This window comes from Cetorhinus maximus, unplaced genomic scaffold (genome assembly GCF_964194155.1).
Source record: "Cetorhinus maximus unplaced genomic scaffold, sCetMax3.hap1.1 HAP1_SCAFFOLD_1544, whole genome shotgun sequence".
NCBI classification, from domain to species: Eukaryota; Metazoa; Chordata; class Chondrichthyes; order Lamniformes; family Cetorhinidae; genus Cetorhinus; species Cetorhinus maximus.
The window spans coordinates 20,717-46,114 of NW_027597484.1; the positions used below are offsets into that span (position 1 = coordinate 20,717).

Sequence of the window (25,398 nt, forward strand, 5' to 3'; positions counted from 1 at the left end):
GAGAGAGAGGAACAGGGGGTCAAATAGGTAATGGAATTATGGTGGGGAGTCAGAGGCAACGGCTTTGGCTGGAGGAAATCACGGCTCCCCCAGTGCGGAATGTCGGACAAGCAGTTGGACAATTCGGAGAAAATTGGAGGGATGGGGAGAGGTGGTGATGAGGAAGAGTTGGGTGTTGTCAGTGTACATGTGGAACCTGAGACGATGTGTTTAGCACTTGTAGCGTGAGGGGTACTGGCTGGATGAGCAAGAGGTAGAAGGGCCTTGGCCAGATACATACGAACAAGGAGGAGTCGGCCATTCAGCCCCTCGAGCCTGCTCCGCCATTTAATAAGATCACGGTTGATCTGACAGTAACCTGAAATCTGCATCCCGCCCACCCCCGATAGCCTTTCACCCCCCTTGTTTACCAAGAATCTGTCCACCTCTGCCTTAAAAATATTCAAAGGCTCTGCTTCCACCGCCTTGAGTTCCAAAGACTCATGACCTTCCGAGTGAAAAAATTTCGCCTCATCTCTGTTTTAAATGGGTGACCCCTTATTTTTAAACAGTGACATTAACGCTCTTTGCGGTTCAGCTTTGAGATGTGGCTCAGCTCTGAAGAAGAGTCTGACGGACTCGATGTTAACTCTGTTTCTCTCTCCACAGAGGATGTCAGACCTGCTGAGTTTTCCCAGCATTTTCTGTTTTTATTTCTGATTTCCAGCATCCGGAGTGTTTAGTTTCAGTTGAAGCTGGAATTGGTGGGAGAGATGGGGACAACACATTGAAGGATTTTGGAGAGGAAGATGATGAAGTCGGGAATGAGGAAACCAATTGCAATGTTCAGTCAGCAGCCTCAGTGAGAACTGGACCTGGACCTGGAGCTGGAGCCGGAACCAATCTCCGGCTCAGAAACTCCCGGGAGCCGGAGGCGGGGCCGTACCGGAAGTAGCCGGCGGAGCTGATTCCGGGTCGGACGGTTTCCGGTTTCCATGGCGGCGGGAGCGGGTGAGTGGCTCCAGGGGGAGCGGAGAGCCCGGCACCGAATCTCCCAGAGAGTGGCTGAGGGGAGCCGCCCCCCCCCCCACCCCCCCCACACTCTCCCCCCCCCCTCCAATCCTCCTCAATACCCCCACCCCCCAAAACACCCCTCTCCCCAAGCTCCCCCTCTCCCCAAGCCCCCCCTCTCCCCAAGCCCCCCATCCCCCCAAGCCCCCCCTCTCCCCAAGCCCCCCCTCTCCCCAAGCCCCCCCTCTCCCCAAGCCCCCCATCCCCCAAGCCCCCCCTCTCCCCAATCCCCCCTACACCCCCTCCCCCCAGTCCCCCCTCAATACCCCCTCCCCTCCAAATACCCCCTCAACACCCCCTCCTCTCCAAATACCCCGACACCCCCTCCCGTCCAAATACCCCCCACAGCCCCTCACCTCGAAATACCGCCTACCATCCAAATACTGCACAACGCCCCTCCCCCCCTCCCCCCCTCCCCCCTCCCCCCCTCCCCCCCTCCCCCCTCCCCCCCTCCCCCCTCCCCCCCTCCCCCCTCCCCCCCTCCTCCCCCCTCCCCCCCTCCTCCCCTCCCCCCCTCCACCCTCCCCACCTCCCCCCCTCCACCCTCCCCACCTCCCCCCTCCCCCCCTCCCCCCTCCCCCCTCCCCCCCACACCCGCTCCCCCCAGTCCCTCCTCAGCACCCCCTCCCCTCCAAAACCCTCCACACCCCCTCCCCTCCAAATATCCCCTCCACCGTTAACAACCGCTGGCCCCCCCACACCCCCTCCCCCAATTCCTTCTCTCCCCAACACCTTCTCCCCACATCTCACAAAGGGGAGAGGAAATCTGAAACTTTTCCCAAACAAGCTGGGAGTCAATTGAAATTTTCAAGACATACTGATAAATATTGTTGGGTTAGGGTTTCAGGGATGTGATACAAGGATGGGTAAATGGAGAGCTAGATAGATTCTTGATTAATAAGGGGGTGAAAGGTTACCGGGGGTAGGCAGGAATGTGGAGTTGAGACCACAATCAGATCAGCCATGATCTGATTGAATGGTGGAACGGGCTCGAGCTACTCCTGCTCCTAATTCGTATGTTAAGATGTAATCAGCCGTGATCACATTGAAGGATGGAGTAGGCTTGAAGGGCTTCCTTCTGTTCCTGTATCACCAGTAATTGCCAGTTTTGGTTAGTTTTGCTCTGAAGTTCTTTTCATTAATCAATGTGATTGTGTGCTAAACCCCTCAGTGCTGTGAAGATGCAGGCATCTATTGGACACATGAGACCGTTACTGCAGCTCACACTGGCTCTGATTAAACCTGACGCTGTGGCCCACCCGCTAATTCTGCAGGTAGGATATTTCTGTTAACCGTACTCATTCTGTGGGCATTAGTGACTGTGTGAGTTATTATGACATTTAGCAATTACTGCACCTTCCTGTTGTACCTGTGTGGATCAGCCCACACTTTAGTTAAAGGAAGAAAGAATGAACTTGCGTCTTACATGCCTTTGGGATGTTCCGCTAAGGTATAGCCCCACCACTTAAAATACCCACAATTAAACTGGCAGGTTGCTTAAAATGGCCAAAAAGCAATGTCCATTAGCCGATTGCATTAAAGTTCATTTTAACTTTGCTGATTTTTGAACTACGTTGAGCAGAAAGAGCTGTACTTACTAGTTCACACCTTCATTTAGGTGCACTGAATGCAAGAACAGAGATAAATAAATAGCACCTCATTACAGTCCATTTACTTCTGCACTCAAACCCTTCTAATCTCTGTGGTGTGGGGTTACAGCTGGCACCAAACGCTGACTGCAGCAGCAAACATGACTGGAAAGAGGAAATCCATGAGTCTGGGAGCCAAGATCGAGCTCCTGAGCAAGATTGATGAGCTGCCCAAGATGAGTCATCGTGACCTGGCCCAGTACTTTGGGCTTCCCAAGTCGACTGTCTCCGACTTGCTAAAACAGCGAGAAAAGCTGTATAGCGAATGGCACCGGGACTCCAATCCCAACCGGAAAAGGAAGCGCGAGGGGAAGGACGGGGAGGTGGAGGAGGCACTGCTCCGCTGGTTCCAGAATGCACATGGGAGAGATGCAATCGTTAGTGGCCGTCTTCTCGCTCAAAAGGCCAAGCTATTGGCTGCGGCTCTGGGAAAACCTGACTTTAACCCCTCGGAGGGCTGGCTCCAGAGATGGAAATCCCGACACAACATCGTGTTCCGACGTCCGCAGTGGGAGAAGCACGACTCTGGTGGGAGAGGGATGCAGGAGTGGACGGAAGAGGTGTTACCTCAGCTACTGGAAGGCTACGGACCCCAGGACATTTTTAACTGTGACGAGACAGGTGTTTTCTACAGGTGTGTTGGATGTGACATGCTGGCCTCACGAGGGGAGGATCCTTTTGGCCATAAGGAAGCCAGGGAAAGACTTTCCATTATGGCCTGCTGCAATATGGACGGCAGTGAGAAATGTGACCTGCTGGTGATTGGGAAGTCGCAGAACCCCCGCTGCTTCAGGGGGGTCCACCATCTGCCCGTCATTTACCGAGCGAGTAAGACCGCCTGGATGACTGGGGACATTTTCTGTGAATGGGTGCGGCAGTGGGATCGCAGGCTGATGGGGCGTCAAGTTGTCCTGTTCCTGGATAATTTTTCCGGACATCCTTGCGTCTCTGGGCTGAGGAACATCCGCCTTGTATTCCCCCCTGTCAACACCGCCTGTCTGACCCAGCCCCTGGAGCAGGGCATCATCTACCGTATGAAGCAGCATTACGTCAAGGCAATGAGGGAGAAAATCCTTGAAGAGATGGACAGTAGGGCAGAGCTGACTGCAGTCCAGTGCATAAAGAGAATCTCTCTTTTGGATGCTGTCCGTCTGTTGAAAGACTCCTGGGATTCTGTCGATCAGCAAATCATTCAACAATGCTTCAAGAAAGCGGGCTTTCTAATGGCTGGGGGCGAGGTAACTGGAGAAGCGGAGGTTGTGACAGCACCAGACGGGTTGTCAGAGGAAGAATTCTCTCACCTGTGCCAACTCGGAGACCATAACGCTCCCTATGAAGCTGAGACTGATGATATTGGAGAGGTGGTGGATGCAATGCGAGCACAGAAGGATGAGGATGGAGAGGAGGATCTGGATAGTGAAGAGAGCCTGGTTACGCCAGCGGACGTGCGCTCCGCTGTTCTCACGTTGCACCGCGCTATGGAGCAGCACCCCGATATAAAACCAGATTGGGAGACCCTTCGAAAGGTCGATCTGGTCTGGCGTCCATACTGCTTGAGGAAGACTATTCAAACTCATTCAAACACAGAGTTCTTTGGACATCTGTAGGACTGATACACGGAGCAATTTTAATGCAGATTAATGTTTCATTACTTCATTAGTTTTTACTGATTTACCTTTTCGTTTTTTTTTTTAATGAATGACACAGTACAGGAGGAGGCCATTTAACCTATTCAGCCTGAGGCAGCTCTTTGAAAGAGCTATTCACTTAGACCCACTCCTCTCGCTCTTTCAACTGCAAGTTTTTCCTTTTTTTACATATTTGACATTGTGGTTTCAATAAAGCTAGTTGCAATGTTAAAATGATTCAGATACTATTTCAGGGGGAAATCGGGGCCACAGGGGGCACAATGTCAGGAAGCATATTCCTCCAAAATGGCTGTGGAATTCTGGAACTATTTTTTTCCCCAAAAGACTGTGGGTTAATTCGAGCATTCAAGCCACCGTTTGATAGATTTTTGTTCAGTAAGAGTATTGAGGATTTTGGAGTAAGGGCAGTTAAACAGAGTTGATCTGTTCGAACGGTGTAGCATGTTGAGGGGCTGAATGACCACCTCCTTTCCTTGTCTGAATCATGCAGGAATCTCCGGTGAATTGGCCATTTGTTGTGGGACTAATGGGTTCCAAACAGCAGCGCCGCTGAGTTACTGTCATTTCTCAGCTTTCAACCACTTCCTTCCCTCTAGCTAAAAGCGCACAGATCTCCAGGCCATAGTCTGTACAGTGGGAGATAGTCTTGCAGTTTCTTTATTACCTTTCATAACCTCAGGCCATCCTAAAGTGTCTACAGTTAATGAAGTACTTCTGAAGTGTAGCCACTGTTGTAATGTAAGGAAACGTGGCAGCCAATTTACACACAGCAAGATCCCACTGACAGTAATATGATAATGACTAGATAATCTGTTTGTTTGGTTGAGCTGACTGATAAATATTTTACTTATTACTTTATAATATTTTAAATATTTGATGCTGTTTTAGTCATAAATATTGGTGAGGTCACAGGGAAGAACTCCTCTTCGAAATAGGGCTGAATGAGAGGGCAGAAGGGGCCTCAGTTTAAAATCTTATCTGAAAGATGGCACCTCTAACAGTGCAGCTGTCCCTCGGTACTGCATTGGAGCATCAGCCCGGATTTTGTGTTCAAGCCCTTGGAGTGGGACTTGAAACCAAAGCTTTTAACTCAAAGTAGTACCAAATAAGCTGACACACAGTGGGGAAAAAACCTGGCAATAGTGTTCAACATTTCTCTCTCCATTCTGCAGCTTCCTGCTTTCATTTCTGAATGCCTTGGCTGTAATTTTAAGGTTATACTTCTAAGAAAGTGACACCACTTTTTAAGAAAGGCGGGAGAAAGAAAACAGTGGACTACAGGCCAGTTAGCCTAACAACAGCTGTTGGGAAGATGCTGGAATCTATTATTAAGAAAGTCTTAACAATGCATTTAGGAAAGTATAGTATGATTGGAGCAAGTCAACATGGTTTTACTAAAGGGAAATCCTGTTTGACGCATTTATTAGCATTTTTTGAGGATGTAACAAGCAAGGTAGACAATGGGGAACCAGTAGATAAGCAGTTGATAAGATGCCACATAAAAGATTTAATAGGCAAGATAAGGGCTCAAGGAGTTGGTAATGTATCCGCATGGATAGAGGATTGGTTAATGGGCTGGAGGCAAAGAGTGAGCATTAACAGAACGTTGTCAGGTTGGCAGGCTGTGACTAGTGGAGTGCCACAAAGATCAGTGCTGGGACCTCAGTTATTTATAATCTATAGTAATGACTTAGATGAAGAGACAGTAATGTATCTAAGTTTGCTGATGATACAAAACTAAGTGGAAAAGTAAGCTATGGAGAGGATACAGAGAGGGTGCAAAGAGATAAAGACAGGTTAAGTAACTGCGCAACAAGATGACAGATGGAGTTTAACGTGGGGAAGTGTGAAGTTATCCACTTTGGTCATAAGAATAAAGACAAGACCATAAGATATAGGAGCAGAAGTAGGCCATTCGGCCCATCGAGTCTGCTCTGCCATTCAATGAGATCATGGCTGATCTGATAATCCTCAACTCCACTTTAAGGCAGAATATTTTTTAAAAGATGTGAAATTTGTAAATGTTGATGCTCAATGAGACTTAGATGTACTTGTACAAGGAATGCAGAAAGTTAGCATGCAGGTACAGCAAGCAATTAGGAAGGCAAATAGCATGTTGGCCTTTGTTGCAAGGGGGTCGGAGCACAAGAATAAAGAAGTCTTGCTACAATTGTACAGGGTTTTGGTGAGATCATATCTGGAATACTGTATGCAGTTTTGGTCTCCACATTTAAGAAAGGATAAACTTGGATTGGAGGCCGCACAGTGAAGGTTCACTAGATTGGTCCCTGGGATGAGGGGGTTGTCCTATGATGAGAGGCTGAGTAAATTGGGATTATGTTCTCTGGGGTTTAGAAGAATGAGAGGTGGCCACATTGAAACACACAAGATTCTGAAGGGGTTTGACAGGGTGGACGCTGAGAGATTGTTTCCACTGGTCGGGGAATCTAAAACACGGGGGCACAGTCTCACGATAAGGGTCCGATCATTTAGGACTGAGTTGAGGAGAAATTTCTTCACTCAAAGGGTTGTGAATCTTTGGAATTCTCTACCCCAGAGGGTTGTGGATGCTCCATCGTTGAATATATTTAACGCTGGGATAGACAGGTTTTTGCCCTCAGGGAATTAAGGGATATGGGGAGGGCGGGAAACTGGAGTTGAAGCCCAAGATCAGCCATGACCCTATTGAATGGCGGAGCAGGCTCAATGGGCTGTATAGTCTACTCCTCCTATTTCTTCTGTATCCCTTGTTCTGGACCACCCTTCGAGAAGAAATAGCTGCTTTCTATCTACACCATCAACACTCTAAAACTTTAAGGACCATTAGATTAGACCTCAACCTTCAGCAGCATCTTTTATATTTCAACAAAACAAATTGAATGTACCTGCCTGTCTCCCTCTGATGCAAGGATTTTGGCTATCTCTGAGTAATTTTTGGGCTCTGTAGTGTTGTGTGAAAGCTGGAGCTGTAGTGAGCAGGGTGGCTGAACATGCTCAGTGATCAGTGTTCACCAAAGGGATTTCAGTAAGGACAGGGTGCCTGCTGTCTGGCTTGTACTGTGTGTGTGCGTGTGCGTGTGCGTGTGTGTGTATATATGCTGGGTGTGGACTGGGGCAGCTGAGTTCAGAAGCCTCTTGTTCACCTGTCTCAGTGCTCAGTGTTGAGGCTCGCCCATGGGGCATAGTCAGGGCAGGAGAGCGATCCCATGGCACTGTGACCACCCCCCGACAGTGATACCTCCCCACTTTCAGTTGTTTCCTCAGGATGCTCCTGAGCAGCTGTAGTTGCTCACTGCTCCAATCCCTGTAGCTCTATATCACCTTTCGCTGCCTATTGATTTCAGGCTATCCATCAGAAGATATTGGACAACAACTTCATCATCCTGACGCACAAGTATTTAAAATGGGGTCAGGAAGACTCTCGGGAGTTTTACGCAGAGCATTCAGGTATGGGCTCACATTCCTGGCAATGTTGACGAGTACATTCAAATATTTCTTTATTTTCTTCGTTCATGTGATGTGGCTGTTGCTGGCAGGGTCAACATTTCTTTACCTAATTATCATTGCGAATATGTTGATATTCCCATCTGCCTGCTGCCCTTGGTGTTTTAGGCTACAGGGCATGGGTTTGGAAGGTGCTGTCATAGAATCATTGAATGGTTACAGCACAAGAGGAAGCCGTTCATCCCTAATATTTGTGTTGGCTCTCTGTAAAAGCTTCTCTGCTAGTCCCACTCTCCTGCTTTTTCCCTGTGGCCCTGCAAAAATGTTCTTTTCAGGTAATTATCCAGTTCTGTTTTGAAGTCCTAGATTGACCCTATCTCCACCACACTCTCAGGCAGTGCATTCCAGATCCTAACCACTCGATTGACCCTGTCTCCACCGCGCACTCAGGCAGTGCATTCCAGATCCTAACCACTCGATTGACCATGTCTCCACCGCACTCTCAGGCAGTGCATTCCAGACTTTAACGCCTCGATTGACCCTGTCTCCACCACACTCTCAGGCAGTGCATTCCAGATCCTAACCACTCGATTGACCATGTCTCCACCACACTCTCAGGCAGTGCATTCCAGATCCTAACCACTCGCGGTAAAGATTTTCCCCATGTCACCTTTGCTCCTTTTGCCAATCACCTTAAATCTGTGCCCTCTCATTTTTGATCTTTCCACCAATGGGAACAGTTTCTCCCTAGTTACTCTGTCCAGACCTCTCATGGTTTTGAATACCTTTTATCAGACCTCCTCTCAACCTTCTCTAAAGAGAACAAACCCAGCTTTGGCAACCTCATCTGGTAACTGAAACTCCTCATCCCTGAAACCATCCTTGTGAACCTTTTCTACGTCCTCTTTAAAGCCTTCACAATCTTCCGATAGTGTGGTGCCCAGGAATGGACACATTACTCCAGTTGAGGAAGAACAAGTGTTTCATAAAGGTTCATCATAACTTCCTTGTTTTTGTATCTCTCCCTCTTAATAAAGCCCAGGGTCCTTTATACTTTATTATCCACTTTCTCAACTTATCCTGCTGCCTTTGATGCTTTTTGCACATTTACTCTGGTTGAGGCATTGCGATGGAGAATGCACCAGGGAACCATTGTCCGCTCTGCATCAGCATCCATTTTCCAAACCAATCAGCACCTTTTCTCATGCAGTATAAATTGTTGTTCCCTTTGAAATGTGGTATTCTCGCATCTGTCCTGATGAGTGCCAGACAAAAAGCTTCGACACCATGTCTCTTTTTTTTCAGCAATACTCCAGTTTGGTATTAGCAAGTGACTGTTTCTTGAGTGTTGTTGGAGCTGCACTCATCTAGGCAAGTGGGGAGTATCCCATCACACTCCTGACTTGTGCCTTGTAGATGGTGGACAGGCTTTGGGGGAGTCAGGAGTTGAGTTATTCGCTGCAGGATTCCCAGCCTCTGACCTGCTCTTGTAGCCACAGTATTTATATGGCTGGTCCAGTTCAGTTTCTGGCCAATGGTAACCCCCAGGATGTTGATGGTGGGGGGATTCAGTGCTGATAATGTCATTAAATGTCAAGGGATGATGTTTAGATTCTCTGAAGGTGATTGCCTGAAATTTGGGTGGCTGTTGTTGAATTGAAACTACAGAACACAAAGGATCGACCTGTCAGGTGATCGGGACAAGGAAGCGCTATAGTGTCAGAGGGCCACAACAGAGGGAGCGCTGCCCTGTCAAAGGGTCAGGACTGTTTGAGCGCAGCACTGTTGGAGCATCATTACTGAGGGAGTACTGCACAGTCGGAGGGTCAGTACTGAGGGAGTGCTGCACTGTCAGAGATAACTAATTTCAAGTGAGATGTTCAAGTCCCTGTTTAGCAGAATGGACTGTACTTGTTGACTGGACAGTGTTCTTTATTAGTGTGTGTCTTTTTTCGTGTATTTGCAGGTAGATTCTTCTATCAGCGAGTTGTAGAGTTCATGGCCAGGTGGGTTTTACAGACACTACAAACCACTATCTAGATTTCTTATGGTGGTGTTGCTGACACTGGCATTGGCACTACCCCCTTTGCCTGGATGTTGGCAGAGTTGCTTTGCCTTTAATCTTGCTGCTTCACTTCTCTTTTGTTTGGCAGTGGACCTATGAGAGCATACATCCTGGCTCATGAAGATGCAATCTTGCGCTGGCGCCACGTGATGGGCCCCACCAGGGTGTTCCGAGCACGCTACTCCTCTCCAGAATCGATCCGTGGCAGCTATGGGCTGACAGATACCAGGAACACCACACATGGTTCAGGTAAGGATCCCTGGACACAGGCTGTCTTCAAACAGGCTTAAGAGAGTTGTCACCGGAGAACCTGGTAAAGTTCTTCCTCTGTCTCTGAAGCCCAGTATCCCGAGCAAAAGCAATGTTTCTCTTCAACTTATAATCTTTAGAACTATCTACCTAAACGGAGTTGGTGTATTTGATGATCCCTTTGTTGCCTTCGGAGACGGCGTGTTTGGCCAGTTCCCCTGGCAGCGTGAGGCAGACAGTGCCTTGGATCTCCCTGGCTGAGATGGTGCGGCGCTTGTTGTAGTGAATGAGGTGCGAGGCCTTGGAGGCAATGCGCTCAAAAATGTCGACAATGAAGGAATTCATAACACTCACGGCCCTTGGACGAGATCCTGGAGTAAGGGTGGGGCTGGGTCAGCACCCGGTACAAGTAAGTGGAATAGCTCTGCTTGCGAGATTTCCTCCGCTTCTTAGGCGGCTTCTTGGTGGCTTTAGTCAGCGACTGTTTCAACGCCTTGCGGCATCACCCTTCACTGCAGCCGCCGCCTCAGGCATCCCACCTGCCCTTATTGTCTGTCCTTCATTAGTAGCAGCAGTAACCATATGTGCAGGTGTTGTCAATTGCAGTAACTTGAGCTCCAGGTTTCGGAGTTCAAGCAACAGCTGGTATTAATCCAGTGCATTCATGAGGTTGAGAGCTTCCTGGATAGCATGTTAATGGATGTGGTCACTCCTCAGTTTAAGAGTATGCAGGGAGAGAGGGAATGGATGACCACCAGACTGTCAAAAAAAGGAACAGACAGAGTGCAGGATTCCCCTGAGTGAATCTCGCTCTCCAATCAATATTCAGTTCTGAATACTGTAAATAACATATCTTTTTATTTCTGTTGGACTGTGGATTAAAATTACAATGGTTGCAGTTTGAAGGACATGTCTACTGGAGCAGTGTGAGGGATATATACAATGTTGCTGTTCTGGAACAGTGTGTGCCATGAAAGACAGGATGGTGCTGAGGAGGAGTCTGGCCTAATGGGAAACTGTCTGGCAACAATGTTTTAATTGGCCGTTGACTAGGTGACCAGGTTTTGTGTGAGAGTGCAACAGAATAGCTCCTAGCCTGAAAGGAAAAAACCTAAAACCTCTCTCTCTTGTGTGTGTAAGATTCCTGTAATTCTACAATAACAGCTAGCTGGCTTTTTCTCCTCATATCTCTATAACCTGCTCTCTCTCTGAGAACCCATGTCAAGAGGCAAAGAGGAAAATCACTGTTAGAGACATTGAAAGGCAAGTGCTCAATCCCCCCAGTGAACTTTAGACAGAAAGTGCTGGGAAGACCACCTCACGTTATCATCAAAGAACTGAAAGGAATTTGGGAGACATCGATCACAATCAACCCATCGAATCCTGTATTCTGGAATTGGTGCTATTGAATTGCTTTATCTCACCCTTAAAATCCATGTTTTTGTGTGTCTTATGTTTCTTGTATGTGTGTGTTTAGGGATTTAAGAAGGGGTAGAGTTTAGATTATAGGGTTAGAAATTAGCAGTTCATATTTCTTTCATTTCCCACCGGTTAAAGACAATTTGTTCAATAAACAGTTATTTACTTATTGAGTTTACAAACCCGGTGCTCATATTCTGTTAACCTAAATTTTAAAAATTTCCACATTTGTCGCGGCACTATTGCAGTGCACTATCTCCAGTGAATCATGATAATACTGATGAGAGTGATGGTTCATCTGGGGAGTGCAGTCAGAGCCAAGTCCATGGCCACCACGGGTGGCGCACAGCTGCACAGGGGAAGAAGACAACTGGAAGGGTAATAGTGACAGGTGATTCAATAGTTAGTGATCGCAGATGGGAATCCAGGATGCTGTGTGGCCTCCCTGGTGCCAGAGTCAAGGATGTCACTGAACGGCTGCAGAGCACCCTGAGGGGGGAGGGTGAACAGCCAGCAGTCGTGATCCACATTGGTACCCGTGACATAGCCAGAAAGAGGGATGTGATGCTGAAGTCATAATTTAGGGAGCAAGGTAGGAATTTAGCAAGCAGGACCTCAAAAATAGTAATCTTCAGATTACTCCCAGTACCACGTGCAAATGAGTATAGAAATAGGAGGATAACACAGGTGAATACGTGGCTGGAGAGATGGTGCAGGAGGGGAGGGATTTAGATTTCTGGGGCATTAGGAGCAGCTCTTGGGGAGATGACACCTGTACAGGCTGGACGGGTTGCATATATATTATTAAAGAAAGTTATGTCAGGGCACTTGGATAAGCTCAAGTTCATCAGGCGGAGTCAACATGGTTTTGTGAAAGGGAAATTTGAATTCTTTGAGAAAGTAACATGTCTATGGATAAAGCAGAACTAGTGGATGTACTGTAGATTTCCAGAAGGCATTTGATAAAACGCTACACCAAATGTTATTGCAGAAAATAAAATCTCATGGTATAGGGGGTGACATATTGGCATGTAGAGAAGATTGGCTGGCTAACAGGAAGCAGAGAGTAGGCATAAATGGGTCTCTTTCAGGTTGGCAAGATGTAACGAGTGGTGTGCCACATGGATCAGCGCTAGAACCTCAACTACTTACAATTTATATACATGACTTGGATGAAAGGATTGAAGGGATGGTTGCCAAATTTGCTATGACATAAAGATAGGCAGGAAAGTAAGTTGTGAAGAGGACATGAGGCTACAAAAAAATAGATAGGTTAAGTGAGTGGGCAAAGATCTGGCAAATGGAATATAATGTGGGCAAATGTGAAATTGTCCATTTTGCAAGAAGAATAAAAGAGGAGCATGTTATCTAAATGGTGAGGTATCTGAGATTCAGAGGGACCTGGGTGTCCTAGTGCATGAATCACAAAAGGCTAACATGCAGGTACAGCAAGAATTAGGAAATCTAATAGAATGTTATCATTTATTATGAGGGGAATTGAATACAAAAGTAGGGAGGTTAAGCTTCAATTATATAGGCCACTAGTGAGACCACATTTGGAGCACTGCGTACTGTGAGAAAAAACAAGTGCTGGAAAAAGTAATGGGACTGAAAGCTGATAAATCCCCAGGGCCTGATAATCTACATCCCAGGGTGCTAAAGGAGGTGGCCGTGGAAATAGTGGATGTGTTGGTTGTCATCTTCCAAAATTCTGTAGATTCTGGAACAGCCCCAACAGATTGGAGGATGGCAAATGTAACCCCGCTATTTAAAAAAGGAAGGAGGGAAAAAACAGGGAATTATAGACTTTAGCCTAACATCAGTGGTAGGGAAATTGCTATAGCCTATTATAAAGGATGTGATAACAGGACACCTAGAAAATATCAACGGGATTAGACAAAGTCAACATGGATTTATGAAGGGAAATCATGTTTGACAAACCTACTGGTGTTTTTTTGAGGATGTAACTAGCAGAATAGATAAGGGAGAACCAGTGGATGTGGGGTATTGGATTTTCGGAAAGCTTTTGTATTTCCCAAATTAGAGGTTAGTGTGCAAAGTTGAAGCACATGGGATTGGGGGTAATATATTGGCATGGATTGAGAATTGGTTAGCAGACAGGAAACAGAGTACAAATAAAGGGGTCTTTTTCAGAGTGTCAGGCAGTGACTAGTGGGGCACCGCAGGGATCAGTGCTTGTACCCCAGCTATTCACAATAGATATCAATGATTTGGATGAGGGAACCAAATGTAATATTTCCAAGCTTGCTGACGACACAAAACTAGGTGGGGATGAGAGTGGTGCGGAGGCTTAAAGAGGCTTCAGGGCGATTTAGAAAAGTTGAGTGAGTGGGCAAATACATGGCAGATGCAGTATAACATGTATAAGTATGAAGTTATCTACTTTGGTAGTAAAAACAGAATGGCGGAATATTATTTAAATAGTGATAGATTGGGAAATGTTGATGTACAAAGGGACCTGGGTGTCCCTGTACACCAATCACTGAAAGCAAGCATGCAGGTGCAGCAAGCAGTTAAGAAGGCAAATGGTATGTTGGCCTTCATTGTGAGAGGACTTGAGTACAGGAGCAAGGATTTCTTACTGCAGCTGTTCAGGGCCTTGGTGAGACCACACCTGGAGTATTGTGTGCAGTTTTGGTCTCCTTACCTAAGAAAGAATATACTTGCCATAGAGGGAGTGCAGCGAAGGTTCACCAGGCTGATTCCTGGATGGCAGGATTGTCGTATGAGGAGAGATTGGGCCAACCAGGCCCTGTATTCACTGGAGTTCAGAAGAATGAGAGGGGTTCTCATTAAAACGTATAAAATTCTGACAGGGATGGACAAACTGGATGCAGGGATGATGTTTCCTCTGGTTGGGGGATTTAGAACAAGGGGTCACAGTCTCAGGATAGGGGGTAGACCATTTTGGACTGAGATGAGGAGAAACTTCTTCACTCAGAGGGTGGTGAACCTGTGGAATTCTCTACCACAGAGGCTGTGGAGGCCAAGTCACTGAATATATTTAAGAAGGAAATAGGTAGATTTCTGGACTCTAAAGGCATGCAGGGGTGTGGGGAGAAAGCGGGAGTACGGCGTTGAGATAGAGGATCAGCCATGATCATATTGAATGGCGGAGCAGGCTCGAAGGGCTGAGTTGACCTACTATTTTTCTATGTTTCTATTAATTATCTTATTTAAGGAAGGACGTAAATGCATTAGGAGCAGTTCAGAGAAGGTTTACCAAACTAATACCTGGCATGGGTGGGTTGTCTTATGAGGACAGACTAGGCTTGTATTCGCTGGAGTTTAGAAGCGTAAGAGACGACTTGATTGAAATATATATGATCCTGAGGGGACTTGACAGGGTGGATGTGGAGAGAATGTTTCCTCTTGTGGGAGAATCTAGAACTAGGGGTCACTGTTTAAAAATAAGGGGTCGCTCATTTAAAACAGAGATGAGGTGAAATTTTTTCACTGAGGGTCGTGAGTCTTTGGAACTCTCTTCCTGAAAAGGTGGTGGAAGCAGAGCCTTTGAATATTTTTAAGGCAGAGGTGGTTAGATTCTTGGTAAGCAAGTGGGGTTGAAAGTTTATCAGGAGTAGATGGGTTGCAGATTTGAGGTTACTATCAGATCAGCCATGATCTTATTAAATGGCGGAGCAGGCTCGAGGGACTGAATGGCCTACTCCTCCTTGTTCGTAAAAAGAGGTGGAACCAATTTCCTTGTGGGGCAATTTGGTTGTGCTTTTGGGAAGGGTTTAAAACAACTTGACAGGGGTGTGGGAACCAGGAGAAAATACCAGAGAGGAACACCGGGGTGCACACAATACTGGGAGAGACAGTTGGCACTAGAATAGGAAATAAGTTAATAGGTGGGATCAGAGTAAAGGAGAAAGTAATAAAGTCTAAATCAGGGTTACTATTTATGTGAATGGTTGGAGTGTGGTAAATGAGATTGATGAGTTACAGACGCAGACTGCCATGTGGAAATCTGATGTTGTGGCTATAACAGAGACCCGGCTCAAGGAAAGGCAGAACTGGGTATTAAATATTCCAAGAATCAAGGTGTTCAGGAAAGGGGGAGGAGGTACAGTATTGATTAAGGAAGATGTTGCAGTGCTGGAGAGAGAGGGAATTGGATTATTATCTGAAAAGGAAGAGTGTGCAGGGTTACAGGGAGAAGGTGGAGGAAGGACAGTAGGTGAATTTCCCATTCAGAGAGCCAGCACAGACACAACGAGCCGAATGGCCTCCTGTGCTGTAACCATTCTGTGATTCTGTATCTCAAACCAAAGCAGCTTTAGCCTACCGCTTCCTAATTTGGCGTTCCCCTGATTTAATTCCAGCACTGCAATATCGTCTATCTGCAGCCTCACACTCCCTCACACTGTCGCTGAGTTACTCCGACAATACTGGCAACACCAGCAAAAGCTGAGAGCAGGGAGGTGGACCTTCCTAGTGCAGGCACCCACCTAGTCTCTGGCCTTGTGGCTGAACTCCGATGATCAAACACTACCAGCATATTAATGCAGGGAGGAAACATTGTGAATGTGTGCCCTGTTTCTCTCCCTCCCTGACCCTGGATGGTTTTATTTAGCTGGTTTGGACTGCGCTTGTTCAAGACACGGGGGAGCACCCTTCAGCTCGGGCTAACAGCGCTACCCCAGGGCTCTGTGTCTGTTAACAGGCTGCACACTCCATCCTGAAATGAATAATCTCAGTTTGGTTCTGCCATGATAAAATGTGCAGGGCCGTGGGGAAAGAGCCAAGGGAGTGGGGCTATTTGGATAGTTCTTTCACAGAAGCAGCATGAGGATGATGGGCCGAATGGCCGCCTCCTGTGCTCTGTCTGATTCTATAAATTTAAACACATTGAGCAGTGTTGGGTGAAGAAGCAGAGGTTGATCAATCCGGTTCCCTGAGCTCTGTGTAACCCTGACCCCTCCCTGTCAGATCTGAGTATTTTGAAATGTTGTTCTCTCTGTTCCACTCTAATCGGTGTTTCACGTTTTTACTTTTCAGACTCGCCAGAATCCGCAGCAAAGGAAATTTCCTTTTTTTTCCCTGAGTTTAAGGAGCAGCAGTGGATCAGCACAGAGGAGATGTCTTATCGCCAAGGACAGTACTTCTACCATTCCCAAAAACAAGTGCACCTGCTCGGGACACACCAGGAGCAATTGGGCCAGTCTCACGGTTGCTGACCGCAGGCGGGGCTGGAGAGCGCTGACCGCAGGCGGGCTGGAGGGCGCTGACCGCAGGCGGGTCTCACGGGCGCTGACCGCAGGCGGGTCTCACGGGCGCTGACCGCAGGCGGGTCTCACGGGCGCTGACCGCAGGCGGGGCTGGAGGGCGCTGACCGCAGGCGGGGCTGGAGGGCGCTGACTCCAGATGGTTTAAGTTATTCTGCTTGTTATGGGGAAAGGCGCTGGAGTGGAGTTTCTGTGGATGCTGATGGTCAGTGGTGCATGTGGTCATTCTGGTTACAGCTTGTTTGTATCTCCCTGACTCATTATGAGGACAGTAAAAGAATCAATTCACAGTGGAATTACAGCCTCTTATTGTCAATCCCAGCTCGATGCAACAGTGCCGATTATAAATGGTATTCATTGAGACAATGGTGGAAGATTATTTCTCGAACTTGGATACCCCTGACAGTTCCCATTGTCTCCAAACCGGATGCCCCAGCAAAACTGACTCACTCAGTGACTTTTTTTCAGATTTTTTTTAAGCATATACTTAAATAAATGATTTGTTTATTTGTAACAACTGAGAATGAATTTCCAGCTAATGCACTTGCTCATTCACAGCCGCCTACGATATTTCTCATGGTTTTAGTATATTTATTTGCTGATGGATGTGAGCATCACTAGCAAGGCCAGGATTTATTGCCCATCCCTCTTTGCACTTGAAAATAATCTCAGTTCCAGTTCATCCCTGCAGGAGTTCCTCAGGGTAGCGTCCTAAGCCCAACCATCTTCAACTGCTTCATCAATTACCACCCTTCCATCAAAAGGTCAGAAGAGGGGATATTCGCTGATGATTGCACAATGTTCAATATCATTTGTGACCCTTTGTACTGAAGCAGTTCATGTCCAAATGCAGTAAGGCTTGGGTTTACAAGTGGCAAGTAACATTCGTGCCAGGCAATGACCACCTCCAACAAGAGGAATCTAACCATCCCCCTTGACATTCAATGGCAGTACCATTGCTGAGTTCCCCCACTATCAACACCCCGGGGGGTTACCATTGACCAGAAACTGAACTGGACTAGCCATATAAGACCATAAGACATAGGAGCAGAAATTAGACCATTCGGCCCATCGAGTCTGCTCCGCCATTCGATCATGGCTGATAAGTTTCTCAACCCCATTCTCCCGCCTTCTTCCCGTAACCTTTGATCCCCTTACCAATCAAGAACCTATCTATCTCGGTCTTAAATACACACAATGACCTGGCCTCCACAGCCTTCTGTGGCAATGAATTCCATAGATTCACCACTCTCTGGCTAAAGAAGTTTCTCCTCATCTCTGTTCTAAAAGGTCTTCCCTTTACTCTGAGGCTGTGCCCTTGGGTCCTAGTCTCTCCTACTAATGGAAACATCTTCCCCACGTCCACTCTATCCAGGCCTTTCAGTATTCTGTAAGTTTCAATCAGATCCCCCCTCATCCTTCTAAATTCCAAGAAGTATAGACTCACAGTCCTCAAACGTTCCTCATATGTTAAGCCTTTCATTCCTGGGATCGTTCTCGTGAACCTCCTCTGGACCCTCTCCAGGGCCAGAACATCCTTCCTGAGATACGGGGCCTGAAATTGCTCACAATATTCTAAATGTGGTCTGACCAGAGCCTTATAAAGCCTCAGCAGCACATCCCTGCTTTTATATTCTAGTCCTCTTGAAATAAATGCCAACATTGCATTTGCCTTCCTAACTACTCACTCAACCTGCAAGTTAACTTTAAGAGAATCCTGGACTAGGACTCCCAAGTCCCTTTGCACTCCAGATTTCTGAATTCTCTCCCCATTTAGAAAATAGTCCATGCCTCTATTCTTCCTACCAAATTCATGACCTCACACTTGTCCACGTTGTATTCCATCTGCCACTTCTTTGCCCATTCTCCTAACCTGTCCAAATCCTTCTGCAGCCTCCCTGCCTCCTCAATACTACCTGACCCTCCACCTATCTTTGTATCATCTGCAAACTTAGCCAGGATGCCCTCAGTTCCTTCATCTAGATCGTTAATGTATAAAGTGAAAAGTTGTGGTCCCAACACTGACCCCTGCAGAACTCCACTAGTCACCGGCCGCCATCCTGAGAAGGACCCCCTTATCCCCACTCTCTGCCTCCTGCCAGACAACCAATCTTCTATCCATGCTAGTACCTTGCCTCTAACACCATGGGCACTTATCTTACTGAGCAGCCTCCTGTGCGGCACCTTGTCAAAGGCCTTCTGGAAGTCCAAGTAGATAACATCCATTGGCTCTCCTGTGTCTAACCTGCTCGTTACCTCCTCAAAGAATTCTAACAGATTTGTCAGGCATGACCTCCCCTTGATGAAACCATGCTGACTTTGCCCTATTTTACCATGCACTTCCAAGTATTCTGAAATCTCATCCTTGATAATGGACTCTAAAATCTTACCAACGACCGAGGTCAGGCTAATCGGCCTGTCATTTCCTGTCTTTTGCCTCACTCCGTTCTTAAACAGGGGGTTACATTAGCGATTTTCCAGTCCTCTGGTACCCTCCCTGACTCCAGTGATTCCTGAAAGATCATCACTAACGCCTCCACTATCTCTTCAGCTATCTCCTTCAGAATTCTGGGGTGTAATCCATCTGTTCCAGGTGATTTATCCACCTTCAGACCTTTCAGTTTTCCTAGCACCTTCTTGGTAATGGCCACCATACTCACCTCTGCCCCCCGACTCTCTTGAACTTTGGGGATGTTACTCATGTCTTCCACTGTGAAGACTGACGCAAAGTACCTATTCAGTTCCTCCACCATTTCTTTGTTCCCCACTACTACTTCTCCAGCGTCATTTTCCAGTGGCCCAATGTCCACTTTTGCCTCTCACCTTTTATATATCAAAAAAAACTCTTGCAATCTTCTTTTATATTACTGGCTAGTTTACCCTCATATTTAATCTTCTCCCTCATTTCTTTTTTAGTTGTCCTCTGTTGGTCTTTGTAGGCTTCCCAATCCCCTGGTTTCCCACTGCTCTTTGCCGCATTGTATGCTTTCTCTTTAGCTTTTATGCTGTCCCTGACTTCCCTATATAAATACCGTGGTTATATGTGGCTACAAGAGCAGGTCAGAGGTTGGGAATCCTGCAGTGAGTAACTCACCTCCTGAGTCCTCAAAGCCTGTCCGCTATCTACAAGGACAAGTCAGGAGTGTGATGCAATACTCTCCACTTGCCTGGCTGAGTGCAGCTCCCACAACACTCACGAAGCTTGACACCGTCCAGGACAAAGCAGTCCCGCTTGATTAGCACCCCGAACATTCACTCCCTCCACCACCAACGTACAGTGGCAGCAGTGTGTACCATCTACAAGATGCACTGCAGGAACTCATCAAGGCTCCTTAGACAGCACCTTCCAAACCCACGACTGCTACCATCTAGAAGGACAAGAGCAGCAGACAGATGGGAACACCACCAGCTGGAAGTTCCCCTCCAAGTCACTCACCATCCTGACTTGGAAATATATCACCGTTCCTTCACTGTCATTGGGTCAAAATCCTGGAACTCCCACTCTAACAGCACTGTGGGTGTACCTACACCACATGGACTGCAGCGGTTCAGGAAGGCAACTCACTACCATCACCTCAAGGGGCAATTAGGGATGGTTTAGCCAGTGATGTCCACATCCCATGAAAAAATAAAAAAATGGTGAGCTGCCTTCTCGAACATCTCTCCCCTCAATCCCAATCCTCTGCTTTTCCCCATTCAGCCATTGACTTTGAGGGGAATGAACTAGTACTGGTGGAAGCACTGACTGACTCTCTGGGGTGGAGAGAGAGACAGAGAGACACGCTTATCCCATGCTAGTGACTGGGTGTATCCTGTGAATGAACTAGATATTCAGTGTGCAATTGAAAGAATCACGCCATGTTATTGAGCAAGGTGTAAAAGGGGTGCCTGGTTTATATAAATAGTTTTGAAGAGGAATATTAGGACTCAGCACTGTCCTTCAGTGCTGTGTTTTCAGTGAGAGATTAGTGGGAAACACCATCATTTGTGGGGTTTCTTGACCATGTCACTAAGTGACTTCTTGCAGACTCTTCCTAACCAGCTATTGTAATAAACGAAGAGAGAGGCAAGAGACTTAGAGAGACACAGAACAACTGGAACCACCTGAACAAGTTCAACAGCAACCTTGTTTACTACTGGAGAAATGAGTGACAAATTCCAATCCCTTAGAAAAAGGTCTTTTCCAGATAATTGTTGAGGAACATTCCAGAAGGATCCAGCTCCTCACGGATCGAGCAGAACTTGTGGAATGCTGGGTATGTCTTCTCAAAGTCCTGCCGTAGGAAGCTGTGTGCCTGGATTATTAATAGAGAAGGAGAATTAGGGACTTGGACTGATAGAAACATTGAGCATAAGCCTGAGTTCAGAAGAATGAGAAGTGATCTCATTGAGAAGTATACAATTAGCGGGTTTGACAGGATAATCGCTGTGACGCAGTTTCCCCAGGAGGCTGATGATGCTTCATTATTGCGTATGCAAGGCAGAGATGGATAGTTTTTTGGATGCTAAGACAGTCGAGGTATATGTTTTAAATCTAATGGCAGCACCCAGTCCCACAGCCTCGTTTTATTGGGAAGGCCGCTTGTCCCCACTCACCTTCGCCCAGTGTGGTCTTCCCCCGTTCTTCTTCATGATCTCCTCGTACATTGCCCAGTACGTCTCTCGTGGCACCTCCTTACCATAGGGCCTGTGAGAGAAACATCTTGTCAATCACAACCTGACAGCCTCACCAACCAAAGGGGTCAGGGATGTAACTCAGAGCACAAAGACATCAAGTGACACAGGACCCTCCACCCAGCATCACGAAACATTGTCCCCTCTGCCGTGACAAACATTTTCCTTTCTAGAACACTTCACACTATCAAACTCCGAGACTCACATGAACTGGACAGGAGTTACTCATTACTTATTACCCACAGGGTACACCTACAGGAGCTGAGGTTCCTTTAAAGTTTTTCCTTGATTTTACAGCTGACCTGACTTAGGGGCTGTGCTTGATTTATCCCTTGTTATTGTTAATTTAGTTAATTGTTTTGACTCGAAAAGAGTTACAGGAGCTGAGGTTCCTTTAAAGTTTTTCCTTGATTTCTAGCTGACCTGACTTAGGGGCTGTGCTTGATTTATCCCATGTTTTTGTTAATTTAGTTAATTGTTTTAACTCTACAAGAGTTACAGGAGCTGACATTGAGACACACACAGAGGCTGTGCAGTAGCAGACAGAGGTGAATCATTGGAGAGAGAAACAGAGTTAATGTTTCTGACATGAAAAGTTAACTCTTTCTTTCCACAGGTGCTACCTGACTTGCCGAGTATTTCCAGCACCTACTGTTTTTATTTCAGATTTCCAGTATCCACAGTATTCCGCTTTTTGGGCATTCCTTGGTTTAGGGACAGTAAGGCCCCTTTTAGTCTGCACTTGCCTGCTGTTCCCTCCCACCATCCCCACCGCCCAAGTTACCTGTACATGATAATGTTCACGTAGCAGCTGTCTTGCTTATAACAGGGGCTGAGCAGAATATCGTCTGCTCGAACAAACCGAACTTCAACGGGGAAATGTGCTTGCACATCGGGATTGTTGTCCAGCCAGTCCTTCAGCTGCTCCAGAGCTGGCCTGGTCTGCTTGCTGTTCAAAACACCAAAAGCTGATCAGCAGTGAAATAGTCAAGATTTCCGACCCCCTTCCTGGTCTCCACATTCCAGGCTGTAACATCGTGTGTACAGAAACTGGATATTGAAGCCGACACACTGAGGTATGAATATAGAATTCACAAAGAAACTCGATTCACAGAATAACAATTGTTACGATGCAAAAAGGAGGCCATTCGGCCCATCATGTCTGCACCGGCTCCCCGAATGAGCATTACGACTTAGTGCCAATCTCCTGCATTTTCCTCGTACCCTTTCACATTGTTTCTATTCAAATAATCATCCAATGCTCTCTTGAATGCCTCGATTGAACCTGCCTCCACCACACTTCCAGGCAGCGCATCCCAGACCCAAACCACTCGCTGTGTGGAAAAGTTCTCTCTCACCTAGCATTTGCTTCTTTTGAAAATCACTTTAAATCTGTGCCCTCTTGTTCTCGATTCCTTGACGAATGGGAACAGCTTCTCCCTATCTACTCTGTCCAGCCCCCTCATGATTTTAAACACCTCTATCAAATCTCCTCAAAGCCTTCTCCTCTCCAAGGAGAACAGTCCCAACCTCTCCAATCTATCCTCATAACTGAATTTTCTCATCCCTGGAACCATTCTTGTAAACCTCTTCTGCACTCTCTCCAATGCATTCACATCCTTCCTATAGTGTGGCACCCAGAACTATACACAATACTCCAGCTGAGGTCTAGTGTCTTATATAAATTCAGCATAACCTCCCTGCTCTTGTACTCTATCCCCTATTAATAAAGCCCAGGATACTATTTACTTTATTAACTGCTCTCTCCACTTGTCCTGCCACCTTCACTGATCTATGCACATATACACCCTGGAACTTCTGCTGTTGCAGATCCCTCCCCTTATGAATTGTACCCCTTATTTTATATTGTCTCTCCATGTTCTTCCTGCTAAAATGCATCACCTCACACTTCTCCACATTGAACTTCATCTGCCACCTATCTGCCCACTCCACCAACTTGTCTATGTTCTTTTGAAGTTCTACACTGTCCTCCTCACAGTTTACAATGCTTCCAAGTTTCATATCATCTGCAAACTTTGAAATTGTCCCCTGCACACCAAGATCTAGATCATTATACATATCAGGAAAAGCATGGGTCCCAATACTGACCCCTGGGGAACTCCACTACAAACCTTCTTCCAGTCTGAAAAATACCCATTGACCATTACCCTCTGTTTCGTATTACCCAGTCAATTTTATACTCACGTTGCTACTGTCCCTTTTATTCCATGAGCTATAACTTTGCTTACAAGTCTGTTGTGTGGCACTGTATCGAATGCCTTTTGAAAGTCCATGTACATCACATCAACAGCATTACCCTCATCAACCATCTCCATTACCTCTTCAAAAAAACTCCAGCATGTTAGTTAAACATGATTTCCCCTTTAGAAATCCATGTTGGCTCTTCCAAATCAACCCAAATTTTTCCATGTGACTATTAATTCTATCCCGAATAATTGTTTCTGGAAGTTTCCCCACAACTGAAGTTAAACTGACTGGTCTGTAATTGCAGGGCTTATCCTCACAACCTTTTTTGAACAAGGGCGTAATGTTTACAATTCTCCAGTCCTCTGGCACCTCCCCTGAGTCTAGGGAAGACTGAAAGATTATGTCCAGTGCCCCTGCAATTTTGACTCACTTCCTTCAATATCCTCGGGTGCATCTCATCCAGTCCCGGTGCCTTGTCAACTTTAAGTACCGACAGTCTATTCAACACTTCCTCCTTATCAATTTTGAACCCTTCTAGTGACAGAGTTTCCTCCTCTGTCACCATGGCCTGGGTAGCATCTACCTCTTGGTAAAGACAGATGCAAAGTATTCATTTAATACCTCAGCCATGGCCCCTTCGTCCCTGGGTAAACCCCCATTTTAGTCTCTAATCGGCCCTATTCCTCCTCTTACCACCCTCTTACTATTTATATACCGATAGAAGACTTTGGGATTCTCCTTTATGTTGGCTGCCAGTTTTTTCTCATAATCCCTCTTCGCTTCTCTTATTTGCTTCTTCACCTCCCCTCTGAACCCTCTGTATTCCTCTAGGTTCTCAATTGTATTTTCTACCTGACACCTGTCATAAGCACACTTTTTCTTCTTTAACTTAATTTCTACCTCCTTTTTCACCCAGGGAGCTCTGGGTTTGTTTGCCCTACCCTTCCCTTTCGATGGAATATACCGTCACTGTGCTCAAACCAATTCTTCTTTGAAGGTAGCCCATTGTTCAGCTACTGTTTTTCCCGCCAACCTTTGGTTCCAGTCTATCTGACCCAGCTCCGTTCTTGCCCCATTGAAGTCGGATCTCCCCCAGTTAATTATTCTTACTCTGGATTGCACATTGTCCTTTTCTATTAACATCCTAAACATTACAATACAATGATTCCCTAAATGTTCCCCCACTGACACTTGATCTACTTGGTCCGCCTCATTTCTGAAAACCAGGTCTAGCAGTGCCTCCTTTCTTGTTGGACTGGACACACACTGCTGTAGGAAATTCTCCTGAACACAATCTAGGAACTCTTGCCCCTCTCCACCCTTTTCACTACCACTGTCCCAGTCCACAGTCGGGTAATTAAAGTCCCCCATTATAACTGCTCTGTAATGTCTGCATCTCTATAATTTCCCTGCAGCTTTGTTCCCACTATTTGGTGGCCTATAGACTACACCAAGCAATGTAATTGCTCCCTTTTTGTTCCTTAGCTCGAGCCAAATCGATTCTGTCCTTGACCCTCTGGGACATCCTCTTCCTCCAGCACTGCAATGCTCTCCTTAACCAACACCACCACCCCTCCTCCTTTCCTATCTCTTCTGAACACCTTGGACCCAAGAATATTTAACACCCAGTTCTGCCCTTCCTTGAGCCAGGTCTCTGTTATTGCCACAACATCATACTTCCACATGGCAATCTATGCCTGTAACTCCCCAATATTATTTACTGTACTCCGTGCATTCAC

At 46.6% G+C, this 25,398-nt stretch overlaps 2 protein-coding genes across 4 annotated transcripts in view; one reads left to right on the forward strand and one right to left on the reverse strand.

Annotated features, from left to right (window-relative positions):
* The first annotated feature begins 904 nt into the window (after window positions 1–904).
* nme6 (NME/NM23 nucleoside diphosphate kinase 6) lies at window positions 905–17,286 on the forward strand. 3 transcript variants are annotated; one of them, XM_078536803.1, is made up of 7 exons: window positions 905–990; window positions 2,222–2,324; window positions 7,693–7,795; window positions 9,759–9,798; window positions 9,946–10,106; window positions 16,551–16,721; window positions 16,877–17,286. In XM_078536803.1, the coding sequence occupies exons 2-7, from the start codon at window positions 2,232–2,234 to the stop codon at window positions 16,882–16,884; spliced, it is 576 nt and encodes a 191-aa protein (XP_078392929.1). In that variant the 5' UTR covers window positions 905–990; window positions 2,222–2,231; the 3' UTR covers window positions 16,885–17,286. The 3 variants fall into 3 exon arrangements, with proteins under 3 accessions (XP_078392929.1, XP_078392930.1, XP_078392928.1); XM_078536804.1 differs by lacking the exon at window positions 16,877–17,286 and having other exon boundaries at window positions 16,551–16,759; XM_078536802.1 differs by lacking the exons at window positions 7,693–7,795; window positions 9,759–9,798; window positions 9,946–10,106; window positions 16,551–16,721; window positions 16,877–17,286 and adding an exon at window positions 2,770–4,537 and having other exon boundaries at window positions 975–990.
* Window positions 17,287–20,895: 3,609 nt separating this feature from the next.
* LOC144676361 (L-gulonolactone oxidase) overlaps window positions 20,896–25,398 on the reverse strand; it is a 34,221-nt gene continuing 29,718 nt past the window's right edge. Inside the window, exons 10-12 of the mRNA XM_078536805.1 lie at window positions 22,236–22,400; window positions 21,374–21,464; window positions 20,896–21,072 (exon numbers count right to left, since the gene is read on the reverse strand). Of these exons, the coding sequence (XP_078392931.1) occupies window positions 20,944–21,072; window positions 21,374–21,464; window positions 22,236–22,400 (385 nt within the window). The 3' untranslated portion in view covers window positions 20,896–20,943. The remainder of the gene's footprint in view (window positions 21,073–21,373; window positions 21,465–22,235; window positions 22,401–25,398) is intronic.

Coding starts and splice junctions, on each gene's coding strand:
- nme6 (XM_078536802.1), top strand. CDS start 2,801: ATGACTGGAAAGAGGAAATCCATGAGTCTGGGAGCCAAGATCGAGCTC.